The 25708-nt window shown below is 36.2% G+C and overlaps 1 protein-coding gene across 2 annotated transcripts in view; it reads right to left on the minus strand.

The window, feature by feature from the left end:
- The window catches only part of FBN2 (fibrillin 2), a 170587-nt gene that overhangs the window by 33357 nt on the left and 111522 nt on the right, over positions 1-25708 (minus strand). For both annotated transcript variants that reach the window (XM_049796454.1, XM_049796453.1), the window contains exons 26-39: positions 23777-23905; positions 21544-21669; positions 20691-20816; positions 19183-19305; positions 18936-19061; positions 15225-15350; positions 14045-14167; positions 12467-12589; positions 10689-10814; positions 7908-8030; positions 7400-7522; positions 3003-3164; positions 1855-1923; positions 1087-1212 (exon numbers count right to left, since the gene is read on the minus strand). In XM_049796454.1, the coding sequence (XP_049652411.1) occupies positions 1087-1212; positions 1855-1923; positions 3003-3164; positions 7400-7522; positions 7908-8030; positions 10689-10814; positions 12467-12589; positions 14045-14167; positions 15225-15350; positions 18936-19061; positions 19183-19305; positions 20691-20816; positions 21544-21669; positions 23777-23905 (1731 nt within the window). The remainder of the gene's footprint in view (positions 1-1086; positions 1213-1854; positions 1924-3002; positions 3165-7399; positions 7523-7907; positions 8031-10688; positions 10815-12466; positions 12590-14044; positions 14168-15224; positions 15351-18935; positions 19062-19182; positions 19306-20690; positions 20817-21543; positions 21670-23776; positions 23906-25708) is intronic.

Raw genomic sequence — 25708 nt, forward strand, 5'->3', positions numbered from 1 at the left:
CTCTGTTCTGAAAGGAATTGTTATTTTCTCACAAAGTGAATGGAGAAGGGGAAGCTGACTTACAACACTCCAAACTAGGAGAAACCATTAAAGATTCTTTACATTTTTGGGTCTATTTAAATTTTTTTGTTCTAACTTACAATTGGGTCTGAGTCCAGCCAGTGAAGTACAAGAGAACACCCTAAATATATTCAAAGTTGTTGAATTTACCACTGAAACTGGAGCATCTTGTGCCCCATCAGCTCCACAAAAGACATTCACACCCTCTTCTCACAGGAATGTTACTGTCACTTCTCAGTTATGTTGATGTGTTCACTACTCCACTGAGAAATGATCTTTTAAGTACTCTATTGAGAAACAGGCAAGCTGAATATTCACATAGTCTTGCTGCTCTAACCTTGGATCTTATTCAAGGTATTTGGGGTGTAAGCTTTTTTTGTCCATACAGTTTTAATTTCACACCCAGTTTGATCAGTTTTCTTCACCCAAGCTTATTAGCAAAGCCTCAGGATTCACAGGCTCTGTTTTGAAAGAAGACAATTTTTTTTTTCTCACAAAGTGAATGAAGAAGGGGAAGCTGACTCACAACACTCCTAACGAGGAGAAACCACGAAGGATTCTTTACACTTTTGGGTCTATTTACAATTTTTGGTTCTAACACTTATGACAATTCTCAAACACAAAAGGAAAACCAACATTAACTTTACTTCATGCTGCATAAATTAAATCACTACTCTTAAATACTGTGAAGAGGACACCTTTTCTCACTTAACATACACGGACCCTAGTGAAACTAGCAGGAGATATAAGGTGTTGAAGTAAGAAGCCAGAAATCATGAATAACCTCCTTAGTTTACTGAATACACATAGCTGAGATCTATCATGTAAAATAAGCATTAGTATATTCACATGTTACATTTCAAGTTTTATATTAATCATATCACTGGTGCCAAAGATAATGATTTTAGAGAAGATTTTAGGTAAGGGTGTGGGTAACCTATCCACTTATGCATTTAAGGCTAAAAAAGACAGTGGTTTTCATAATAACTGCACTGTGATAGAGAAGAAGGTTTCAAGGGACTCAACCTTCACAGATTCTTGTCTCTTCACTGAGGTAGTAGCCTTTTGGACATTCACACTGGAAGCTGCCAAATGTATTGATGCAATTTCCACCTTGGCAGAGACCTGGCAGTTCCTGACATTCATCAATATCTGAAAACAGAGAAAAACCCCCATCATATTTTCATTCCAGAATGAAAAGAAACAAGAGACTTTAAGTACTCCCTGAAATTTTACCAATTAGTAGCTTTTAACAGTCACGTGGATTTTTTTTTTTTCTTCTAATTTGCACTTCACAAAAGCATGGATGAGATGCCCATTCTCTTCCATTTAAATAGCTCTTCAGGAGCACGTTTCAGCTTGATGATCCCACAGAGTTCAACTTCCATTACTGATTAAAGGAATCTGGCATCTAATTCCTCATTCCTGCACACTCATTGGAACCAGAGTTTCTTTGTCCAATGAAAATTTCCTGAAACTTATACCTTCCACTGATAAGCTGTAATTTTCATAAATGACTTATCCTTCAGGGGCCAATTTCAAAAGCCCGTTCAAGTAAGGAGGCACACAAAAAGTATGCACCAGCTTATTTTCCTACTGAAATATTGTTGGACTTCTTCAATATTCTTTTACAGTATGCATTTTCATCACATTGTTGTCTAATTCATAATAGCAGAGGGGTTTGGTTTGCACTAAATGTAATGATTTTTGTAAAATATAGTTCCTGTATACATCTCTCCAAAGATGACCCCTTTTTTTGTACTATCAGCCATCAGTCATTTACAATAAACGCACCTTCTAAAATAATAGTGATGGGATTTGGTCTGAATCCTTCTCCCCCTGGACAGAGAGTATTATATTCCGCTAAAGTAAAGTACAACAAGAGAAAGCATGTCAGTCATGTGAAGAACAAAATGCTAACAACAGAAACATAAAATTTCAATTGTCTTTTTAATGAGCCTTCTTCCCTACAGTCATTGGTTTTCTACTCTTCTTGACCTATTCACAGTAAATAAAGCTAGTGCATTAGATTAGTAGAAAATTAAGGTAGGATTAAGAGTTCTACTTAAAATATTACAATAACCATAGTTACTTAAGGCAGTATTAAGGCAGACGAAGTTATTTTCTCTGTAGTGTGCCTTTACAAAGGCATGTATTTTCCATTTTGACTAGTTCTTTAATGTGAAATGTCAGTATAGCATCGATAAAGGTATGTGTTAAAATTGGAATTCATACTATTGTGAGACTATTAAGAACAACATGCTTGACATTTCTGCTGCATTATTCATTCAAAGAACTTCAAAGCTCTACCAAATTGGTAAGTATCATCAGGTAACAATTTTGCAAGTACTCAAGAGTGACTTAGAAATAGTTACCCAACAGTTACAACACTCCTTTCAGAACTCCTGCAGCTCTCCAAATTAAAGGCATGATTTGAGTTCTAAGCATTATTAATTTCTTTATTTCCCTATCAACATGGAGTTGCTGAGTAAAAATTCCTAGTAGATGCATGCAATCGCTTCCATTCTTAAGGCACATAAGCATATTTGCAACTACCTTGATTTTTTTTTTAATGGGAGAAAAGTAAAAGCAAATAAAATAAAGTGCCCAAAACTACCCAAAGTACATGGGCCTGGTCCAGTGGGAAGTGCCTTCTAAAATTCCACTGATTTATTACTGTGAGAATAGGCACCAAGTCAGTCACAGAATACTAAAGGTCAGGTCTTATGATACTCAGGTCCACACCTCTGCAGCACCCCTCTGACAGCAGCAGGGAGATTTTCTTTTATAACTGTGCCAGAACACTGCCTCATGAATAAAATCAGATTCTTAAAAGACAAATGTATAATAATACAGTACAAGATTTCAAATACTTTCTTCATCCCTTGTTAGCATCTTTTACAATAAGAGGGCACGGGGAGAATAAGAGAACATTTACTTACTGCTGTTTACAGGGGGACACGTCTCACAGGGGTTTCCCCAAGCCTTTCCCAGAGAGCAGCAGCAAGAGGAACGACTGACTCCGACCCCAATTTCAGTGTTGCAGGATAGGCTCCCATCCCCTCGTGGTCCATACTTCAGGTAGCAATTGCCAACACGGTTATCTACATATAAAACACATATGACTACAGCTGCACACAATGATCCGGACAAAGGAACAGCAGGCATTAATTTTAACATTCTGTATCTAGAAGCAGGAATTCAGATAACATTGTGCTTTTGAAGTCATTGGCAAGCTCAAAACACTTATGAACACTGACGATTACTGATGTTGAAAGAGACAGCAAGGAAAATGTGTAGCTTCAGCTTCCTAAGTACCCAGACACGAGTTTAAAATGTCTGCACGTCTTCCAAAGTCACACCATAATCTAATGTAGCACGTACACTATTCCCAGTTTTTCACTCCAGAAAGCATCGGAAGCCTTGCTGCAGTTTGCTGTTAGTACTTCTTCTCCATATTCTGATTGTGACTAGGCTATGACTCTTGTGGAATTGGAAGAATTTATATATTTTTCTATGGAATCACAGGACAAAGTCATGTCACTGGAAGAATTCTTCCACTGCCACAGAAGTTCTCCAAAAACAATAACACTGAAACTAATAATCTAAATGTGCAGTAGGTTTGAGGAGAATTAGTTTATCAATTCACTCAAACTGTAACTTAATGATTTAGACAACTACTGGCCTCAGTGGAATGAGCAAGGAATCTAAGAGAAGTAAAGCTGTGAGTTTTCTTACTACTGCACATATTGTCTCCTTGTTCTTTATAAATGGGAAGTAACTAGCAGTGAGTCAAGGAATAAGAGCATAGTAAATTATTATTTATTACAGTCAAATAAGATGAACATTAATTTCTTGCAGAGCAGTGTTGTAATTCTGAAGATCATTTCTATGAATTAACTTGTTATCAAAGGTTGCCTCTAAAGAAGCACAGAAACCCACTCAAAAATTTTTTGATAAATTCATTATATAAAGGACCCATTATCTTTTCTGCATATTTACTATTTCTGTTAATGGTATGACTAAGAAACTTATAAATGAATTTTTTAATAATTCCCCAAATGCATATTTTACTAAGAAATATCACATTTTTAATTTACTGCTTGCAGCAAGTGCCAGATGCTACAGCCTTTAGCAATTTACATGGAGTAAAATGAAAACAGTATGATAAATGTGGGTAGTTCATACTTTCAAAATTTCCAGAGTTTATAAAATGTCTTGACATGGGTTTTCAAATTATCCTGAGGTTTGGGATGTATCTATGAAAAAAACCTTGAAGGCAACTTTCTGAATTTTTAGGAACTACTTGTTCTTAAGATCCTCAAGTTAGGTAAGTATGTATAATACAAAAACACAACTTCACATTAATTTTCAGAGTGAGTATTTTTTTAAAGGGTCTTAACATCAATCAAGAGAAAACCTTCAATCTTTCCAAACAATTTAAATTTATTCAAATTTAAGCATTAATAGATAAGTTTGGGTGAATCTTTCTGCACAGTTTTAAGAGCATACTGTAGCAGAGATTGTAAAAAAGGAGGGGCCTGGGCCCCACATATTCTACAACAAATTTCAGTATCTCACCATAAATGCACACTGTTGTAAAGCTAAAATACTCAGTAAGAATTGAGTGGCAGAGGCATATGTATTCTGTACCTCTAAGCCTCTGATGGAAAGGGAAGAAACTTCAAACAGGATATCTTTATCTCCCTAGAGGCAAGATTTACCTGAGATCACTGATCAGATATGTCAGAGTGGAAGTCCTTTTTTTTTTTTAAGACAACATTAGAAGTGAGTAAAGTGAACTGCCTTTTTAAAAGGGCATATCCTGAGGTTCTTGTAGTGGACTAGAGCTGGAACAATGCAAACATGGTTATTCTGAGAATACCTATCCCCTCATGTTCTCAGAGGAACTGCATGCTTCTCTCCATTTGTGATAGCACAAGACATCTGCCTTTTTAAGAAAGGCCAAGAGATTTGGCTTCATTCTTCTTGGGAAAAGTGAAAAACAATGACCATTTTGGAAGACGGCTTCAGCCCAAGACCTCAGGCCCATTAAGAACAATAGGAGATGATAGACCTTGGAACAAAGGCCGAGCCTGGAATTCTCTCGCAGAATATTGATACTGAGTCCATCAAGAGTTTTAGGTTTCAGTTTACTCCTTATATGAACTGTCTTCACACAGCACTATGTTCCTCTTTGCCAAGGATAATATTTCTGTTTCTTCTGAAAGGAACTGGAATTTAAATTCCTCCGCCTTTTTTGCTCAAGCATGCAAGAGAGAGTGCTATTGAAGAGAACCAGAAGCTGCTATCCTTTTGACAAGAAGTTTCTGGAACATTTTTCAGCACAACTTGTCCATTCCAGAAGCAATTCTTTTTCTTGGTGAGGTCCACTAGTCTCTGTGGTTTTTTTTTCCCAAATGACTACAAGCTTAGAGTGAAAACTGGATAATGTTTTACCACGTGCCAGTGACACAAACATCATTGCAAGTCAAGTTGCAATTTGGAATTGCAGTCCTGAGACTACGAAGGATCACAAGCAAACTGAACGTCAATTCTTCCCTCTTTGGGCTGCATAAGTCACTAAAGTAGACATACCCAAAGTATACCAAATCTAGAACTAGAACTAGCATAGATGCATTGGAATGGCAACTCTCTCTGTTTCCACTTCCCATGAAAAATCATTTAACCCTCTGGAAATATTACAAATGAGAACTGCTGGTGAAAGAAAAAAGTTCAAAACCTAACATGCCTATAATCACATAAAATAGTATAACTAATATGTTTTTGGTTGCACATGGTGCCCCATCTCTTCAAGGGCTTCTAAAAAAGTTGGGCACTAAAGTATCATTTCATTCATGGATTAGGGCTTTATTTCTATTATCTTACTCTGATGATATTTCATGGAAAGCAAAGGTTTTTCTTGCCCCTGTCAAAAGCAGAAGCTGAATGTTCACTGAATGTTTTTTGCACTTTGTCATAGAATCAGGCTGTAGAGAGATGGAAAGCGTACACCCAAGGCTTGCAGCTCCTCCCACAGACAGATAAGTGGATTCCAGTTCTGCCACTGTCTGTACTTGAAAAAACCCAAACCCCAACCAAAACCCCCATGTTTGCTTAGGGGGGGCTAAGTCTTAGGAGTCTCTTTTCTGTGCAATCAGTCATTCAGAAACAAAAAATGCTTCTTATACATGGGAAAGGAAAAGAGCCTTTGTACCACAGAGAGGGACAGTCCTAGTAGTATTTCCTCAGCACAGAAATCAGGAAGGGTCAAACAGTTTTCCTACCACTTTCTTATTCAACATTTTTTCTTCAGAAAGGGAGGGCTTGCTCTCTCATTTGGGACTCTAGTGCTGCTAGATTGACCCTTGAGTAGGTTCCCTTCCGCTGTGGAGGCTTCCTTGAGGAAACATGGCACCTCTGCCAAAAATGTCATCAGGACAACTGGTCCCAAAGTAGAGTGCCAACTCAAACTCCCATTTTTTAGTGAAACACAAGTCAGCTAGCAGTAGGATAATTCATTCTCATAAGCTTCTTCAGACATCACTTAAATTCTTTGGTCATAATTCAGGGCTTGCAGGGCTAATCATACACAGCATCTGGTTGTAGGGAAGAATGAGGATCTTAGCAGTTACATGCTGCAGAAGGGTAGCCAAAAAGGCAAGATTTCATTGCTTCAACTGAATCTTCAGGTGAGACAAAGTTAAAAACTTAGGTCAGACTGCAACTGCAGAAGAAAACTATTAAGGCAGGAATTGTATATAAGTAATAAAATAAAAAGGCTGTTTTCCAATTAAAATTTAGAAGACTTTCCCAGGATCACAAACAAATCATTATGGATGAACCTTAGCCCCTCTCTCAACCCCCCTCTTCCCCAAAACTTCCTGAGACTGCTAGTATACACTCTAATCACACGACAGCCCTTCATCATGTGGCAAGGGGGAAAAGTAATGAAAACTCACTTTAAGTCTGTGTAAGCCAGTGAGAATTACGTAGATTTACATAGATTATGCAGTTTAGACTTAAGATAAACACATAAATCAGTCCCAAGTCACATCTAGGATTAAAAAAATTTTGTTTTTTAAATGAGAATTGTTGACTGTTAGGAGAATGGAAATGCAGATAATATACATTTTGACAAATTTTAAAAAGATGTATTTTAAAGAAACTATAAAAACGATTAATCAGTTAAAATAATTAACTCCATCTCTAGAAAACTGTATAACAGGATATGCAGCACGTTTAAGTATAATTTTTCTGTCTTGCTACCCTCATTTGCATCAGAACAGTCACCTTGGTTGTGATTTCTAAAGTAATACTTCAGATAGCTTTTACTTACCCACACAACCCACTCCAGTAGGATTCAGCTGGAAGTCTGGAGGGCAATTACACTCATACCTTCCAGGAGTATTTACACAAAGACCATTAACACAATTAATGGGATCGGCACATTCATCGATATCTAAAATAGAAAGGTTACTTTATAAATCCGCTCACTGGACAGAATAGAAGAATAATTTTAGTTTTTAAGACAAAATGCACAAGAAAATTTCAAATACAAGTGAATTTTAGCTGTAATTGGAACAAAAGAACTACTAATAATTCATCAAACATTTAGAAATAACCTTTGTAGAGCTGCATATTTAAGAAGCCATTCTTTCTGTTCCATTCTTAAACCAACTCCAAAGCATATAATTCTACATATTGCTTATTTAGTGGGGAAAAATGTACTCTTGTTGTAAAAGAATACAATGAACGTTTTGTGAACTCATCTTTAAAGTAGCTTGGTGCAATCAAATAAAAAAAATTAAGTCTTGAACAGAGTCTTCTGAACAGAAGAGATGTACCTGTACAGTTTCCCCCGGTTCGATCTAGTTCATAGCCATCATCACAGATACAATGAAACATTCCTGGTAGATTGTTACAGGTACCAAATACACATATATTCTGGAAGGAGCACTCATCAATATCTGAAGGAATATATTAAGAACAGAAAGTTATGTATCATTACCATATTAATATTACAATAGTGTGTTGTACTACTAAAAGCAAATGAAGAGCCATGTAACTTAACATATTTAAAAAAGCAAAACTGAGTAATCACTTTTGATTTTGTATAGAACGCTATATCTAGGGATTCATGAGGCATTCGCCATTAAGCTGCTTGTTACTTATTCCTGTCTTAGCTAGTGTGAAGTAAAAATAGCAAAACTGACTTCTCAGGACTCAAAATGAAAGCTAAGTCAAAAAGCCAGTAAGTTTTTCTCAAAATGTGTGTTAAACGGAATGAAGCATAACACCACACAAATGGGTCAGTCATTTCCTAGCTCATAGTCTGTATACTAAGAAGAAAGAGAGAGTAGGCATCAACAGTTACTTTTATCTCCTTGGAGAAAGAATACAGGGAAAAGCAATATAGGAAGTAAGAATTCTCTATGATTTTCTCAAACCCACATTAAACCAGTTATATAGTAACTATGTAATAAGCGAGCTAAGATGCATGTAAGGGACTGCCTGTGTGCTCATGTAAACTGAAGACAAAATAAGGTTGAAAGACACTGACAGAAAATCAGATTACATTGTGGACTACAGTGCTAGAAAAGTTAAATGTTAACAGCATAGAGTGCAAAGTTACAGTTTTAGAAACAAACTATGAGCTGAAGGTAGCTAAGATAACAGGGAAAAAAACCCTGCATATACTGTATGATAGCAAGACTTTTAAGTTGCCAAAATAAAACAGCTGTGCAAAAGGCTAATGCAACTCTAGCATGTACCAGTGAGCTATTTTTGGCAGAGACAGTAAGTGGAAAGCATTAAAACCTTTTTACAATGCATAGCTAAATCTTCATTTGAAATTCTGTGTACAGTGATCTGTTGAAGAGTGCTGAACAAAAATTGGATGAGGTGTGAAAAAGGGATATTAAAATTACTAAAGTAATGAAATATCTATATTGAACTTGGCTTGCTTACCTTAGCCAAAGCTTGAGAAGTGATATAATGCCTTTTTATAGGAACATATGATAAGGGGATACTTTTGAGGAGGAGAGAGATATAAATTTTTAAGGGAAAATAAAATCTAAGATAAATGCCTAATATCCAACAGTTCTCAGTAAACTAAACTGGAAATGAAAGGAAGGTTTCTAAGTAGCTTGGAGTACAGTCATGGAATGACCTCCAAATCAGGTCAAGAACACAACTTTTGTTCAGTTGAAGCTTTATAAAGTTATGGAAAAGACTGTATCATTAAGAAAATAATGTACTGACATCTCATGATTTCTGAAGAAATTGGATGAATTATTTGTATTAAAATCATTGTACTAAATCCAGGCTTTGGATTTTGTCCTTTGAGTGCAGTAATCAGCCAAGAAGTCACCTTATCATAGGACAAATTAGTTTATCAACTTAAAAAAAAAAAAAAGAAGATAACTTCTTTCAAATATTCAGCACCCAGATCTTTTAGTTCTCCAACAGCACAATTTAATCTATGGAATGCTTTCAGATCTCTGTTGGAATCACAGTAATATACCAATATACCAAGGATTTTTCCAAAATTATTCTATTTATTTTTCAGAGCATCCTTGTGGACCAATTAAAAAGCCAAATGTTGGTCACCCGCTGTCCCAAGAATGAGAATCATACTGCTTTTCAAAACATTGATTGGTTGACATCTATTTGGGGATTTTTATTAGAAAATTGGCATGTCTGTAATATGACTAACTAACTGAGCTGCACTGAGAAATTCAGTAAAGGTGATTGACAATACTTGGTGATTATTATCAGATCTGACCAAAACAGTTGCATAGCTAATTTTTCAGAATCATGTGCAATTTTTCTACAGCTAGAAATTTGATTCATACATGTACACCTGAATGTTTGAACGTGCCAAGTTATGGACTGAATTTTAGAGACTACATTTTGGAATCTGTCTTTACTGTCTCATCAATAATTTCCTAAGATGTTATGAGGTTTCAATCATTAAATATGGAATAAGCTAAAAAGCTTTGGAGCACCTGCTAAAAAGACTTTATCTAATATACAGTTCTCTTACATTAGACAAAAAAAAGACATAAGAACCCAACAGGGAATAGAAGCTAAACTGGACTAGAAAGATAATAATCCCTTTTGCACTTCAGATGATCTCGTACAATATTGAGAGAGAAAGGGTGATGATAAAAAATCTCCAGTATGCATCTTAAGGAGTGTTACAAACTTGTTAAATACAGCAGTGATTCAGTTTTCCTGAAAACATTTATTTTAAACTGAGGTCACTTAATGCAGTTTGTGTCTCCTGTGTAAACATACTAAATAAAATAGTGATGAACACAGGGCTTTTCACACACTATTCACTAGTGACAAAAGGAAGAGAAATAAAAAAAATAAAATTATCGAACCAAACATCTACTCTGGGATTTTTGGACCAACTCCAGGAAAACTTAATAAAAAGATGAAAGCTACCTTCATCATAATTCACACTGCAAAATAATCCTTGCTTAAAAAAATTACTTATACGTGAAGCACATGCTGAATAATCTGCGTCCAGGTTGAGGTCCTTCCAGCACTTGTTGTTTTTTTATTTTATAGCAGCCAATCCAAATTTGGAAAACAAACCTGAAGTACCGGTGGCTTACCTTGGCACGACTTGCTGTCCGAGGCGGGAGTGAATCCCATCTCACATTCGCAACGGTAGGCACCAGGGACATTCAAACACTGTCCATTTTCACACAGATTAACATTTTCTGCACACTCATCAAAATCTGCGGGAGACAGAAAATTTCTTTGAAACCACGTTTTACTACCAAAATATAAATAATATCCTGATGTTCAACATAATAATGCTGTTGAGTATTGTTGATATAAACCAAAAGATTTACACCTGAAGGTGAAGTAAATTGAAAGAATGCAGAAAATCAAACATAACACCACTCCAAAATTATTCCTTTTACCCTGCCATGATTCCTTACTCCTTGTTTTTCATTAACAGATTAATTTTTTTATTAATAATGCAGGATTTTCAGATTCAGTACTATTAGCTTTGACAGATAAGTTGAATATTTTGCTTACAAAGTCAAAAGTTAAGTCTCCTGGTACATATTGCTATGTTACTTTGACATAAAACACATTCAGAAGGCAAACTTTCTTAAGTGAATCATACATAGAAAATTATTTTCATATGCATTTTAGAAAAAATTCTTTGAGGATTATGAATTTTACAGCTACCATTTGCACACTACTGGGGATTCTCCTACTATGTCCCAAAAGTGATTTTTTTTTTTAAAAGAGCTATAGAAGAGCAGAATGACGAAGGGCATTCACCATTGCAGTCATCATAAGGACTCATAATTTTGTCAGATATGCTTATGATTGTCTGAAAAAATTTCCAATATAATGTCTTCATTTTATTAGTCAACCCCTAGTATTGCATCTGATTTTTAAAAAACAGAAAAACTGAAACATGGTGTGTTAATAATAGGGATGGACATTCTTGTTCATTAACCATAAACTTGAAACACATAAACAAATAGTATTTGAAGATCCTTATTCTGAAATAAATAAACCTTACAATTCTAATCAAAAGACTGTCTTGTTAAGGTATAAATGAATTTTGATTTAAAATGAGCTAGTTAGCTAATAATGAATGCATTCACATTAGTTTCTAGGTATTTTAGTATCATTAGTATGCATTCTTTCAGTACTTCAAACTTTTTGACCACATAAAGGTCATGTTAGAATTCAAGAGCAAAGATATTGTTGCATCTCCACTCTGTCAGTGATAAAAACCACAATACTCGGCCATTAATGCTTAATATAAAATCTTTACACTTTATAGAATCTTTTACATGTCATTTATTTTGAATCACTTGCTGTGTGCTAAACATTGTTCATTCTTAAAAGTGAACATTTACTGACAAATTTAAATGCACAGATAATGGGCAATATTTTTCAACTGTAATTGTTTTTCTTTTAAAAAAGTCCTGTGTTCATGATTAAATCCTGTTCAACTAACATAGTAAGGGAAAAACAGATGATGCCTTCCCTGCCAGAGCCAGACATGGCCTACAAGACAGGAACCAAAACAGAGAGCTGGTGTTTTGTATTCTTAAATAGAAAGTCTGCTGCTGCAAGCAGCACACACACATTCAAAAAAACTGGCACGAGGAGGAGGAGGAAGAAAAAGGAGCAGACAGGAACTTCACCCAACAAATGGGACCAGTGGGTCCAATTTGGCACACAGATCAAAGGAACAAACAGTTGCCTTTATTAGCACTTTTTCAGCAGATGGGAAGAATCCTGATCTTAAGACACTTTTACATTTGTTATCTTGCACTTTGGGCTTAGATCTAGTTTGCAAATCTTCCATACAACAGAAACAACCAGGGACAAGTCAGCTTTCACAGAAACTTCGTACCAGAACAAGTAAATCCATCCCCAGTAAATCCTTCCACACAGGCACAGCGGTATGACCCTGGGGTGTTCACACACTGAGCATTCACGCTGCACTGGTGGGTCCCATTGGAGCATTCATCAAGATCTGCACATCACGGGCAAAAGAGTGCAAGCAGTAAATAAGCAGTTAGTATACCTGGCTTACAATTAACTGTCAAGCTAACAAGTGCAAAGATTATTTATGTCTCCATAAATACACAAAGTTTTCATTAGAAGATGCAGGGTTAATCTGCTGTGATTTCATTTTAATATCTCTTCCTTTAAATTAAAATGTCTGGGATTGGGCAAAATGTTTCCAAGCAACAGATGGAGTTCAGCTGACTTGTTACTTGAACATTAATATTATTTTAAAGAACTTGAATTCAAAATTAGTTAAAAACCCAATAAACCAAAGAAATATAGTGAGGTGAAAATCTGCTGTACATTTAGAGAGACTTCTCAAGTAACAGAAGAATGTGACAACAATGTAACCCCATGAAAGTTAATGCAAGCTTTCTTATTTACTTGGATTAAACTTGGATTAAAACCAACAACAACAACAAAAAAAACCACACAGAAAAAGAAAGAAGAAATTTCCCTTCCCCTCAAGGGCCCGTTTGATGGGAACGGCCATATGGGTCCATGACAAATCAGTCACACTAGCTAGTGCTATGGGGTAACTGACATTCCCTTCTCACCCATACGCAGAGTGGTCTCCTGGAAGAATGCTATATCCAGGAGCTATTCTAACTATGAGGACGCTGCTGGAAAAACTTTCTAAAGTTTTCTCCTTCAAATGGAACTTTTTATTTACTTAGTAGAACCTCACATATTTTTAATTGAATTATAATAATAAAGACCAGGGGACCTTCCCTTTTTGTCAGATATGGCTTAAAAAGCTTAGAAGATCTGGCCTGCAGTAAAATCTCGTAATATGGTATTTTTCTTTCACATATTACACCAATAAAACCTAATTCTTAAATAAAGCTCACCTTCCATACAACCCTAAATGTTCTGAAAAAAAGTCAAATGTTTTTTTACAATATTTACACAGCAATCTAAAAAATGAAGACAAGAGGACACAACGCTACTCTAGCAGCCCAGCAAAAGCAGAATCAAGTTTCCCATACCTCAAGTCCAATCTGCTTCACATTAGGGCCTATAAACTAGATATACTACAGTACATTTACAAAAAATGGTATTAAGTAACAGAAATGGTATCTTACTGGCAGGAAATCACAAAACAAATTGCATTTTATTTTTGACCCTTTTTTTTTTATTTTGCACATTCTAGCAGTTGTAGGTAAACTTTCTAAAATACATTGTTAATTCCATAAGATGTTACACAGAGAGGCTTCTGAGACAAAACCTTTTTTTTTTTCAGAAAACCAAACCCCTGAAACGTAAGAAGCTTGCATACCCATCTATCCACAGAGTACAGCAGATAGAAGAGTTACACTTCATTTCTAATGGAGTAATCACACAGTCACATTACATGCTTTCATTAAAAAAGAAAAGAAAAAAAGAAAAAAAGGAAAAGCTTTATTTTCTGTATACTTACCAATACATTTAATACCATTTCCAACCCATCCTTCTCTGCAACTACATTTAAAACTTCCGGGTACATTGACACATGAAGCATGCATGTCACAGTTGTGAGCACCAATTTCACACTCATCCACATCTACAAGCACAAAATAAACTATTAGTATTTACATCAAGAGCACTGGACTACTACAAATTATGTTCCTTTTACATGTTGCTTATTTCCACTGTGCAGGTTTGCAGTCCTTTGAAAAAACAAATGTTCAAGACTACAGAATAACTCAAGCAAGTTACTTTGTATTATAAATTAATAAAAAATAGTGACAATTGTCTTTTCATTTTGCTCATTGTTTGTAAACACGACAGAATTAATCTGCTTTCTTACAACTGCTTTTCAGTTTGAAATTAAAGCTGTTTTCCATACACTTTAAATATGCTGACCTTTATATGTCTAAAAATGGGATGAGACCTTTGGGTGCACAGGCACATTTCGGTTGCAAAAATGATTAGTCCAAGATCTTAGTAATTACAGAACAAATTGTTAAAGACCAAATTATAGGTGAAATTCTGTCAACTTTCCCAGGAGAATAATTTTGGATGACCTTAGCTTCCTGAATGCTGTGGACCCAGCTTGCAGAAAAGAAGTTACTGCTTAACTATCACAGGAACTCATAGAGTTTGAAACTGACTGACTATGATTCTGTAAAACTTGTTAGCATGGATTGAAGGATGTAATATACTTTTCCTCTTACATCATCACTGGTTTTTATTCTTTTCTTTTACTTTTTTTCCTTTTGTCTTGTTCTTAGACACAGGGTCATTTCCTGCAGCTTCAGTTGACAGATGAGTTCATACTTTAAGTATATATGACAAATGAGTACTGCTAAAATACTTCTAATACAAATGCAGCTGTGCCCACCCAAGCTATGTTTCCCCAAACCTATACTGAAAAAAGCTTTGTCTTTAAAATTACGGTTATGTAAGGGGTCTCTCATATTATATCAATACTGGTAAAGGAAGGTACTTTTTCAAACTCTGGATACATGCTGACAAATGTAAAATACGTAGTCTTAAATTTACTGTTATGTATAGATACCAATCTCTCACTTGAGTGTGAACACTTGTGCATGTATTTTACCTGAAAGCCAACCAAGATATATACATACCATGACGTATATGCTGGAAATTTGCTTTACCTGTGCATCCCGTGGATCCTTTCTTGACTGAATATCCTAGCTGACAGTGACAAATGAAGGAACCTTTAGTGTTTTCACACTCCCCAAACATGCAGATGTTGGAATTCAAATCACATTCATTCACATCTGTAAGTGCGCATAAATTCAATATTAGTTGAACATTACTGCCATTTTACTGCATACTTTGTCTTTTTGGAATACTTCCATTCAGGTGAAAATATCAGAAGCATGGTCCACTCCTGCAACATGTGGCATTTATTAATCTTCATCATAATATATTTCAGCTGTTCCATTCTGTATTCTTTTAAATCCCTAAAAACAAGTAAGGATGAATGTGTAGTCCAAATACCACAGCATAGAATGCTAATTATTGGGCTATGAAGTCAATTACTTCTTACAAGAACTGCTTTAAAGGATTTTTAAAAAAACATATTATTGATCATAATATAGCTATAATTTTCTTCCAAAGAAGAATTTATACAGTAAATTGATTACTTTTCCTGTACTGATATTACCTACAGGTTTCAATTTGCACATTTTGATCACTATTTAAAATTGAATAGTGATATATACAAGTGTGTTGATACCTCTGAATAGCATTTTTCAAAATTATAAAAAATAATAAACTCAATCAGTTTTTTTAATGAGAATTCAACTTAGGAAAGATGATGAATCTTATGAAACAATGAAACAGGTATAAGAACAAACTAGAATTGGGCACCTGTCAAGTGGATAACTGAGGAGTTTCGTATGAGTGTTCTGAGTCATACTGTAGTGGGGCCTTACTGCCCAAAAGCTTTTCAAATACCTTGTCCAGTATTTCCATTCGTCCCTTGAAATGATATTAACTAACAGTATTATACTATGACATTAAAGAGAGTTACTGTATTATGGACAAAAAGGCATTTCTGGTACTTGTAATTGTCGTTTTGAGAAAAGTAAGATGTGATGTAATGCAGCCAAAGCAGATGGCCACATCACATATAAATTAAAAGTGTATTAATTGGCATATAATTAATATTAGCTTGCCTTAACCCCCAATATGAGCATGTTAAAACAGTGTAACTAGCAATAGCATGTAAGTATTGTTTAATACTGTGATGGCATAGCCACAGTTTTGCATAAGGATGTGAGCAGGGAGACTGCCAAAAGGACAAAGAAAAATGGGCATAGCTGCATGTAGGACACATCAAAGTCATAGAAGTTGCCAGACAAAAGACAATATCGGCAGAAGGGACTGCAGATAGGCAGGAAAACCTCACAGGTACACCAGAAGAATGACTGGCAAGACAAGAAAACAAGATAAGCCATACAAGGAGTAGAAGGGACCCTCCTTTTTGTGAGGGGGGCAATAGCATAAAAACATAAGCATGGAAAATTGGAGAAGAAAGAAGACAGACCCACTTCAGTTCCAGCTCTTCTTGTAGACAAGTGCTCAAGCCTGATCACCTTGACCTTTGTGCCTAAGCAACACCAAGGGCTGGAAGCCAGTCAATGCAAACTACCCATAACAGCTCTGTGGTATTGTATGCTTGCATATAATTTAGAATGTGATGGTTAAAAACTAAGTTTTGTATGTGCAATAGTAATAATCAATATTGTGTAAGAACTGACCATTGGCAAATGTGTTGTTATTAAATGAATTTAGTAAAATTTAGTTTTGTATTTTAAAACAGGGCTGATTTTGTCAGTCTTCTAAACACTCCCACTACAGTAACCTTTATTTCCCTAGTATATTCAGCTGTCACACTATGAGGCAAAGAAAAGCTGCCATGCTCTTAAGTCTCCCCAGTTGCAGAAGCTGCAAACTTGTAGTTCTGCTTGCTGAGACACCCCTGGAACATAAGGATTGACCTATTTCTTCAAAAATCTCACTGGAAATGCCTGAACTATGAAGCATATTAAATAGGGAACTCTTAACACCTCAAGGGAACTTCAAACTCCTTCTCTTAGTAGCTTATGGCTATAAGTAGCTCTGGCACAGCCTTCCATTTAGGTTTCAGAGAACTCCTATGGATCACTGGCAGCTTTTAGTACAGACCTATATTTATTACTCTGCTATGCTACTAGAAAATGGGTAGCTAGGAAATAATTTTTAGTCAACAATCCCAAGTGTGTATGTTGTGTGTGGTGGGGCGAATTCCTTGCTGACAAGAAACAAAGTCCCTCTGATTGTGAAAGAAGTTGAAAGAAACTTCAAGACATTTCAAGAGAGGAAGAAAAATCAAAATGTCTATCAAAGCTGAGGTTAAGTAGGAATGAAAGAATAGGTCAATAACCATTGTCCTAATGGTGTTGCTGAAAGCCATTTTGGGAGAGGATAAAGAGCAGAGACATTGAGAACATGCCCTTGAGAAGAAATCCTTCCAAAAGTTAGAGCTATCTCTGGCACATACAAAGACACAAAGCCACCACAAAAGCAACATTCAAGGAGAAGTCAGGCTGCAGGTGAACTGGGGAAAGACACTTGCAGAAAGAACAAGTGATAAACCACAACTAGAAAAGTCTTCCCACAACCTCATATTAAAAAAAAATAGTCACAAGGTAAAACAGGGCATCAGGACTGTAGATGTGATCTTGTGCCAGACTCCCTTCCCAGACACCTCAACAATGTGACTGCTCAGCACTTGCTACCTTGATGTGACTGAAGTTTCAAGAGTGAGGCATGTTTGCTACTGGTATCTCCCTGTTCTTTGCAATTTTACTGAGTGTTACATATATGATGAAAACTTTCCATTAGGAACAAAACCTCTCCTAAAGAATAATGTAGTTTGTACCTGAACTGTGTTTTAGATTCTCATGCTGCATGCTAAATCTTCAGTATAGGCTTTCAGCTATAATACAAGGCTTTAACGTTATTCCAGAATGTACCTCATTTGAAAGCTAAATAGCTTACAATTAAAGATCTGATTAAAAACTTGTAGTTAAAACATAGTCATCTTATTAGTTACACCTATATCAACTTTTTTACTTTATTCAAATAGCTCCAATTTTACACTAGTTAAATGGCAAAGATCACCTAATTTCACATACTGTCAAACAAATACAAGATACTGCAAATATTTTTGCTGAAAAAAAATCAAGTACTTTGTTGAAAGTAGTGTTAGGTTCAGTAAGAAACTGTAGTTATCTCAAAGGCTTTTTGACAAACTGGATGATGCTGTTAGCAAGGAAAGCAATTACATACATGGCAGAAATTCACATTTTCTCACTGTGTGTTTCTAACCTTAATATCGGATACTGTTTTCCTAGAGAAGAATATTTAAGAGGAGTTGTGTATAAAATGAAAAAAAAGTATTCTGATTTTACAGCTACTAACATGGCTAATATGAAAAAATTATTGAAAAGATAATTTCTAAACATTCAAGAACATGGAGTATGTGTGCAAAATTGAAAACAAATACAGGTAATAACATAAAAGTGAGGTGAAAAGAAAATCTTAAAATTCAACTCTATGGAAAAAAGGAGACAAAACCCGCTCAGGACAGCGTTGCTCAGCATTACGTATAACTGGTTTCTGCTCCGTGTGTGTGTCTGTGAGTGTGCACACACCCTCCTGATATCTATAGTGACATGCAAGAAAGATTTACAGGTTATTTTTTTGTATAATATAGTTTCAATATCCACTTTCAAGGATTCAGCAGAACATCCTAAAACATTAGCTACAGAATTTTTAGACTTACATTAAATTTGGTGCATACAGCTACTTACCAATACAAGTTTTCATGTCCATAGAAGCCATAAATCCATCAAAACAGAGACAGCGATATTCCCCTGGAATATTAGTACATTGCCCACCATCACAGATATCTGGACTGTTTTCACATTCATCAATATCTGAATTAAAAAAAAAAGGAGATAATAATTCTGTCACCCTGGCACAGCTCAGCTAAAAGAATACCATGTTCATATTGGCTGAAAGATATGATGCTGGAACTTTTAAGATACTCAAACCTACCTGCACATGTCCTGACATCTGGCATTAGAGCATAGCCATCACTGCAGCTACATTCATAGCTGCCTTCTGAGTTAGTGCAGTGGGTGTCACAGCCTCCATTCATTATCATACATTCATCAATATCTGGGGAAGCAACATAAGTAGTAGTAAGTCTACTTTTGTAAGTGTTGTGGTTTAACCCCAGCCAGCAACTAAGCACCATGCAGCCGCTCACTCACTCCCTGCCCACCCAGTGGGATGGGGGATAGAATTGAAAGGAAAAAGGTAAAGCTTGTGGGTTGAGATAAGAACAGTTGAATAGAAGAGAAAGGAAGAAACTAATAATGATAACAATAATAAAATGACAATAATAACAAAAGGATTGGAATACACAAAACAAGTGATGCACAACTTAATTGCTCACTGCTTGCCGACTGATGCCCAGTTAGTTCCTGAGCACCAATCCCCCCAGGCCAAATCCCCCCAGTTTATATACTGGGCATGACAACACATGGTATGGAATACCCCTTTGGCCAGTTTAGGTCAGCTGTCCTTGCTGTGTCCCCTCCCAACTAATTGTGCTCCTCCAGCGTTCTCGCTGGCTGGGCATGAGAAGCTGAAAAATCCTTGACTTACTATAAACACTACTTAGCAACAGCTGAAAACATCAGCGTGTTACCAACATTCTTCTCACACTAAATCCAAAACATAACATTATACCAGCTACTAGAAAGAAAATTAACTCTATTCCAGCCGAAACCAGGACAATAAGGAAAAGTCATCTTCTCTGCCATTTTACTTAGCAGATGAAACACTTTATCAGCGACATGATTATGAATTTTTGTTCTCACTCTACTGTCTCTGATTTATATTTTGTTCAGCTTTCTCTCTTTCAGCTGCATTTTCATCTGTGGGAGCAAGTGGCTACTTTTTGTTGTTGCTTTTGTTTATATGTATCGCTACAGATGTAAAAAAAGAAGTGCAAAACACAACATGTGGGAAGTAATGAAGTAACTTACATTTCATTAAAGCTTGAAAAGTAGCACAAATTTATATTTTTGAAAAAAAATAAACAAAAACAACAAATAAAAAAATCTTGATACCTCTGTTCTCCTTACCAGTGTGATGACAACTACATAATTCAGTATTACTCCAGTTAAGGATTTAAGAGATGCATACAATAAAGAGAAAAAGTGAAAGAGAAGCTATCAATGCATGGGGCTGTTCTTGCTTGATCAAGAAATTAAGCAGTATTTTCTGGTTGTTAGCTCAAGCCTTTGATTTTAATGGAATAGTGCCATAAGAAATTTTTTTCTCAACGTATTCTACAGAGCTCAGTACAGCAACAGTATTTTTATATCTTCTTTATATTTCTAAGGTAAAAGAAGGGTCCATGACAGTTCATGATGTGCCTAACAGCAGATGAGATGGCCCTGCTCAGTTTCAAAAGCAAGGTATGAAATGACAAAGACAGATGAAACAATATATGCTGAAGCACAAATACACAGGTGAAGGTGTACAACACTTGCCTATGCAGCCTTGTCTGTCAGGAGTGGCCTGGTACCCAGAGTTACAGGAACACTGGTATGTTCCAACCATGTTCACACACTTGCCATTTCTGCAGAGACTGTCACTTAATGAGCACTCATTTACATCTGGAAAACAATCAGTCATATCAATTACATGTTATTCAGAATGCAAACTCTAACTGCTCAAATGCCAGAGAAAAGAGAGTGAGAGGTATTATTTTAAACTGGTGGCTTTCAGGCTTTTTTCATTTCTTTCTTTTTCTTAGGATGTTCCAGTTCAAGTTAAGGAGCTCTAAACATTATGTTTAAGCCAGTGTCCATAGGTTTATCTTCTTTTGTTTCTGGTCTGTGAGCATTAACTGCACAGTGTGCTGGTTTAAACCAACTCTTGAAGCAACTATGCATCAAACACAGAAATGAAAGAGATAATATGCATTATGTTTTTTTGCATTTTTTTTCACCATTTTGGTAAAATATTTGCAAAAAGGAGAGCTGTATTTCAATAAGGGACAATACTTTTTTGTGACTGTAGTAGGAACAAATTTCACTTTGTGCTTGTATGTATTTGACTTGAAAGTTACCAGCATGACTGGTACGGTCCTTTGAGTTACTAAATAATCCCTAAGAGGCCTGGTAAAATAACCCTCTCTGAAGTCAACAGCATTAAGGGCACTGGAAGTTTTACAGGATCTGTTATAATGTTTTAATCTGAAGATACTCATATAAAGGAGGAGCATGAATTTGTATAAAATATTCCTGAGACCCCATCCTTGCCAGAGACAGGAAGTTTTCATAGCACAAATGACCGCTCTTCTCAGAAAGCTGAAGACTACTATTCTGAGTTGAAACTCACCTATGCATTCTTCACGTGATGGTGACAGTTCATGTCCCAAAGGACAGTCACACTGAAAACTCCCTTCGGTGTTCACACATGTGCCACCTCTACACAGCAGAGGGTTGCGCTCACATTCATCAATATCTGCAAAGAAACCATGACAAATATAAAATCATTACTAAGAAGCAACAAAGAGAAAAGCAATTCTCGGTGTCTGTAAGTGACAAAATCTGGAGGTCAGAAAATAAAAGGATTGTTTCAGATTGAAGCAGTGCTGCTCCTGTCCTCATACTGCATAACAGGGCAAACAAAAATCAATACATAATTAACTCTAAAGATGGCTATTTTTCCCCTCAAGAAAACCAGAAATTCATCATTTAAAATTAAGTATTCTAGGGGACACAGGACACAGGAGAAGACAGCAACTGTTTGGATGGTTGCTATTTAAAACAATGTATTAATGTGATGATATTTTAAAAAAAGTGATTCTTAATGCAACCAGACACCCATTTACGTATGCATTGAAATTGTTGTCTATGGATGCCGTTAATGCAGACGTGTGTGTAAACTTTTAACTAAATGGCTATTCAGTTTGATAGCTCCTGCCTTATGTCACTGTGTGGCTGAGAAATATGCTTGCTACAGCTTGTAATGGCAAACTGAATATTTGACTCACAAAACTGATAAAAACAGCTAACACTGTAGATGTGGATGAAGAGAAATATGACCAAAAGATATTCAAGCTGCAGAATGCACTCACACTTTTGGACCACCAGGAAGCATTATGGCTACCTATCCTTGAAACTAGGGAATTTTATTCAGAGAGACAGACTAGTTTTATCTTTCATTAGCCTGAGTATTTAGCCAAGATTTCATTGTGGTTTGCAGGTTACTCACATGAGGGGAGAAACTGCCTGATGATAGAATTCAATATCTCTTTTGCAATACTCCTACTTGGATAGTCCTCACAACTCCATAATGTTTTCATTGAACATTACACCCCCCCTTTCTTACTTCCTGCAAAAGGCCCTCAAGAAGTCACTTCTCTTCTTATCTCCTCACTCTACTTATTTATGTGACATCTTGCTTCCCTGCCTTTGCCTTACAGGTAACAGATCTCTACCATACAGTATTGATTCTCTGTATTTGCTCTCTCTCATGAAAGCTATTCAGCTTCCACAGTTTTGATTCTTTGTTACGTTCATCTGTGATTCAGGAAATGATTTTTTGCTGGTTTTTGAAGTTTAAAAGCATCACAATTTGCAGGAAATCAAGTAAAGGTGACAGGAGCATAGGACCACTCGAGTTCCAATTACAAGCACAAAAGTTCCTGGCAAAACTCAAACACAAAGAGGAAGCATAAAATAGGCAAAAGCAGGAACAGGTGATGCAGGAGAAATACAGAGACACTGTCTGAGTCTGCAGGGATGGGGTTAGGAAAGCCAAAGCCACCAGGAGTTGACCCTGGCAAGGGGTGTGAGGGGTATACCAGCAGCAGCAAAAAGATGAGGGGAAATGAGGGAAAGGAACTGCTGACAAAGGACATGTAAAAGACCCATGAGTGCTGAGAGGGAGCTGGCCAATGTCATTTTGAATCCAATCCTGACCATCCTTGAAAGGTCATGGAAATTAGGCAAGGATATCTAGGGTGGGAGGAGAGGAGATGTTGATCCAATCTTCAAGAAGGGGAATAAGGAGGACCCATTCAGCCTCATCAAGATGAAAACCTCAGACTTTTCATTTCATTATATACTTCATGATGTACTTCATGAAGTACTCCACATTACTAACTCAAGATTTTTTAAGGTGGCTAGTAACTTTTGGTGTCTCCATATCTATTCTTACAACTTCAGACAGATTAAAGAGATCTGTTTTTTCAGGAAATGCTCTCAGAATTTCTTGAGTCCTAGAATAGTCAAGGAAAAGTGAATCACACTGCTTTTGAAACTCCAGCCTTCTACTCCTAATTTTACCAAATGTTTGGATACCTCATTAGTCATTTTAAACCACATGAACGAACAGTTGCTGCCATTCTAAAATATATATACAGAAGTGTGTAAAAGAACAAGCAAAGCTATAGGCATAGCTCAGTTACCTGTCCTAATTACTGTATATCTGTCTCATTTGTTCAAGTCACAATAATTATACTTATGAAGTGTTCAGTGGAGCAGACCTAGTATAGTAAAGAGTACCGTCAGTCAGGCTTTGTATATTAAATGGACAGACTCCAGGTCATACTGGCAACACTTACCCATACAGTTCTTCATCATCATAAATCCACTTTCATAACCATCAAAGCACTCACACTCAAAGCTTCCAGGAGTGTTGACACAAGTACCACTTCCACATAAGTCTGGGGAGATCCGGCACTCATCAATGTCTATTTTATAGTAATGGAGAGGTAGAAAAACCAAACAAGATTTTAAGGTTATCCCGCTTTTCACAGAAGAGAACACTTGGCCATTATCAATTAACTCTACTGAAATCATATATAGTGTATAGATCAACAGAGAAAAATGAAATTAATTTACTATTTACAGGAATATTGGATTATATGAAGTTTGTGAAAGATTCATAATGCAATGTGTTCAGAGCTCTCAACTATAGACTATATTATGTAACAAGTAGGATTCCATTAAGTGTAATTTAAGATTACATTTCTAAGGAAATTACTAACTGTAACAAATTATGAGTTGGTATTATTACAGAGAGACCAACTGACTCAATGACTACAGTGCCACTGATATTAAATTGCTTATTATGAAGACATTTATCCAATAATAGAATTATAAGCTTACAGATACCCTTTCCATTAGGAACTAAAGTAGCTCCTTTGAAAGCTAGATTTACAGTTCACTGGTTGTCTTACTAGTTAAGTTTGAATGCAACTTACTGTGGAAAACTATAGCAGGTTTGTAGAAGGTAAAAAGAGAAGCAAGACCTCTTTGTAAGACACACCAGTAGTGAGGCAGGAAGCTAGAGAGGAATTTGTAATATGGGTATGATCCAGTGAAACAGGTCAGTGTTGAAGGGGAGGACTGGAAAGAACAACTGGATAGCCTGTTACTTACTATCTCCTCACATCTTTCCAGACTTCTCTCTTCCTTACTGTACTGCTCATCCAGTGTTTTGGGGGTGAACTAGGGTTCAATGCCTTTTTTTCATGTTCTCCACTCTACCTTCTGCCTTCAGCTTCATTTACTACTGTGTCATTAATTTCTACATATTAAGAAATCTTTACAGGGAGTAAAAATAACAGAATATTTGAAACAATGAAGACATTAGTCCAGTACAGGGCAGAGGATTCGTTCTGTCATCCAAGAAATCCAGGGAGCAAGGAATCAAAGAAGAGCAACATGTCTGCAGTAAGTTGGTGGGCTGGGTTGGACAGTAGACTCATTTGTATAAGTGGTTGAGGAAAACTAGGCAAGAATAAGCTTAACTAAAGAAACTGCTAAAGATTTAAACCAGTTCTTTTTTCAACACATGCAAGAGTCTCTTTTGCCTCTGTGTCACTCCTCATGGCCAGGTTTCTGCCAGGTGAAGATAGTTCAGTCCTCGCACACAGATGTGAGGAGGTGTTCGATGGTAACCCATGTGGTGGGCCTGGGATGTTAAGAGAGTATCTGGCCTCCTAGAGGCTTTATAAAACATTTTGTTGCTAATTTAAACAACAAAAAAAAGTCTTCAATTTAATAAAATGTGGTTCTCTACAGCTGCTCAGTGGAACATTTTCATCAGAAGAAACTTTCAATGAAAAACAGAACAAAAAAAAAGCTTTTGTAAGGTAACGTTTTCTGACCTATTCTTGTTTGTTTAGAAAGAAAGTTTGTTAAATGCATTTCTCATCAATGCAATCACTATAAAACCAAGGAAATCACCAGTTAGGGCAACATTAACATCCAGACCAACCTCAGTTAACATGCCTTACCACCCACACTTCATATTACTCAGAGTCACTCATAGACGCCTGTGTGGTATAAAAAAATCTCCTTCATTTTCAGCACAGAGCCACCCACAATGCAGGCATCCGGGTTCTCATAACCACAAACTATCAAGCTTATCTTCTGTTTCAGTTTTTCCAGGCAGTAAATAACAAAATATTAAACTTTTAAATTAAATGCACATCTGTTCTAGAGTTAATGTTGCACTGAAGTCAGAACTGCAAAGGTGCCTTTGGGTG

The sequence above is a fragment of the Accipiter gentilis genome, chromosome Z (genome assembly GCF_929443795.1).
Source record: "Accipiter gentilis chromosome Z, bAccGen1.1, whole genome shotgun sequence".
In the NCBI taxonomy this organism is placed as follows: domain Eukaryota; kingdom Metazoa; phylum Chordata; class Aves; order Accipitriformes; family Accipitridae; genus Astur; species Astur gentilis.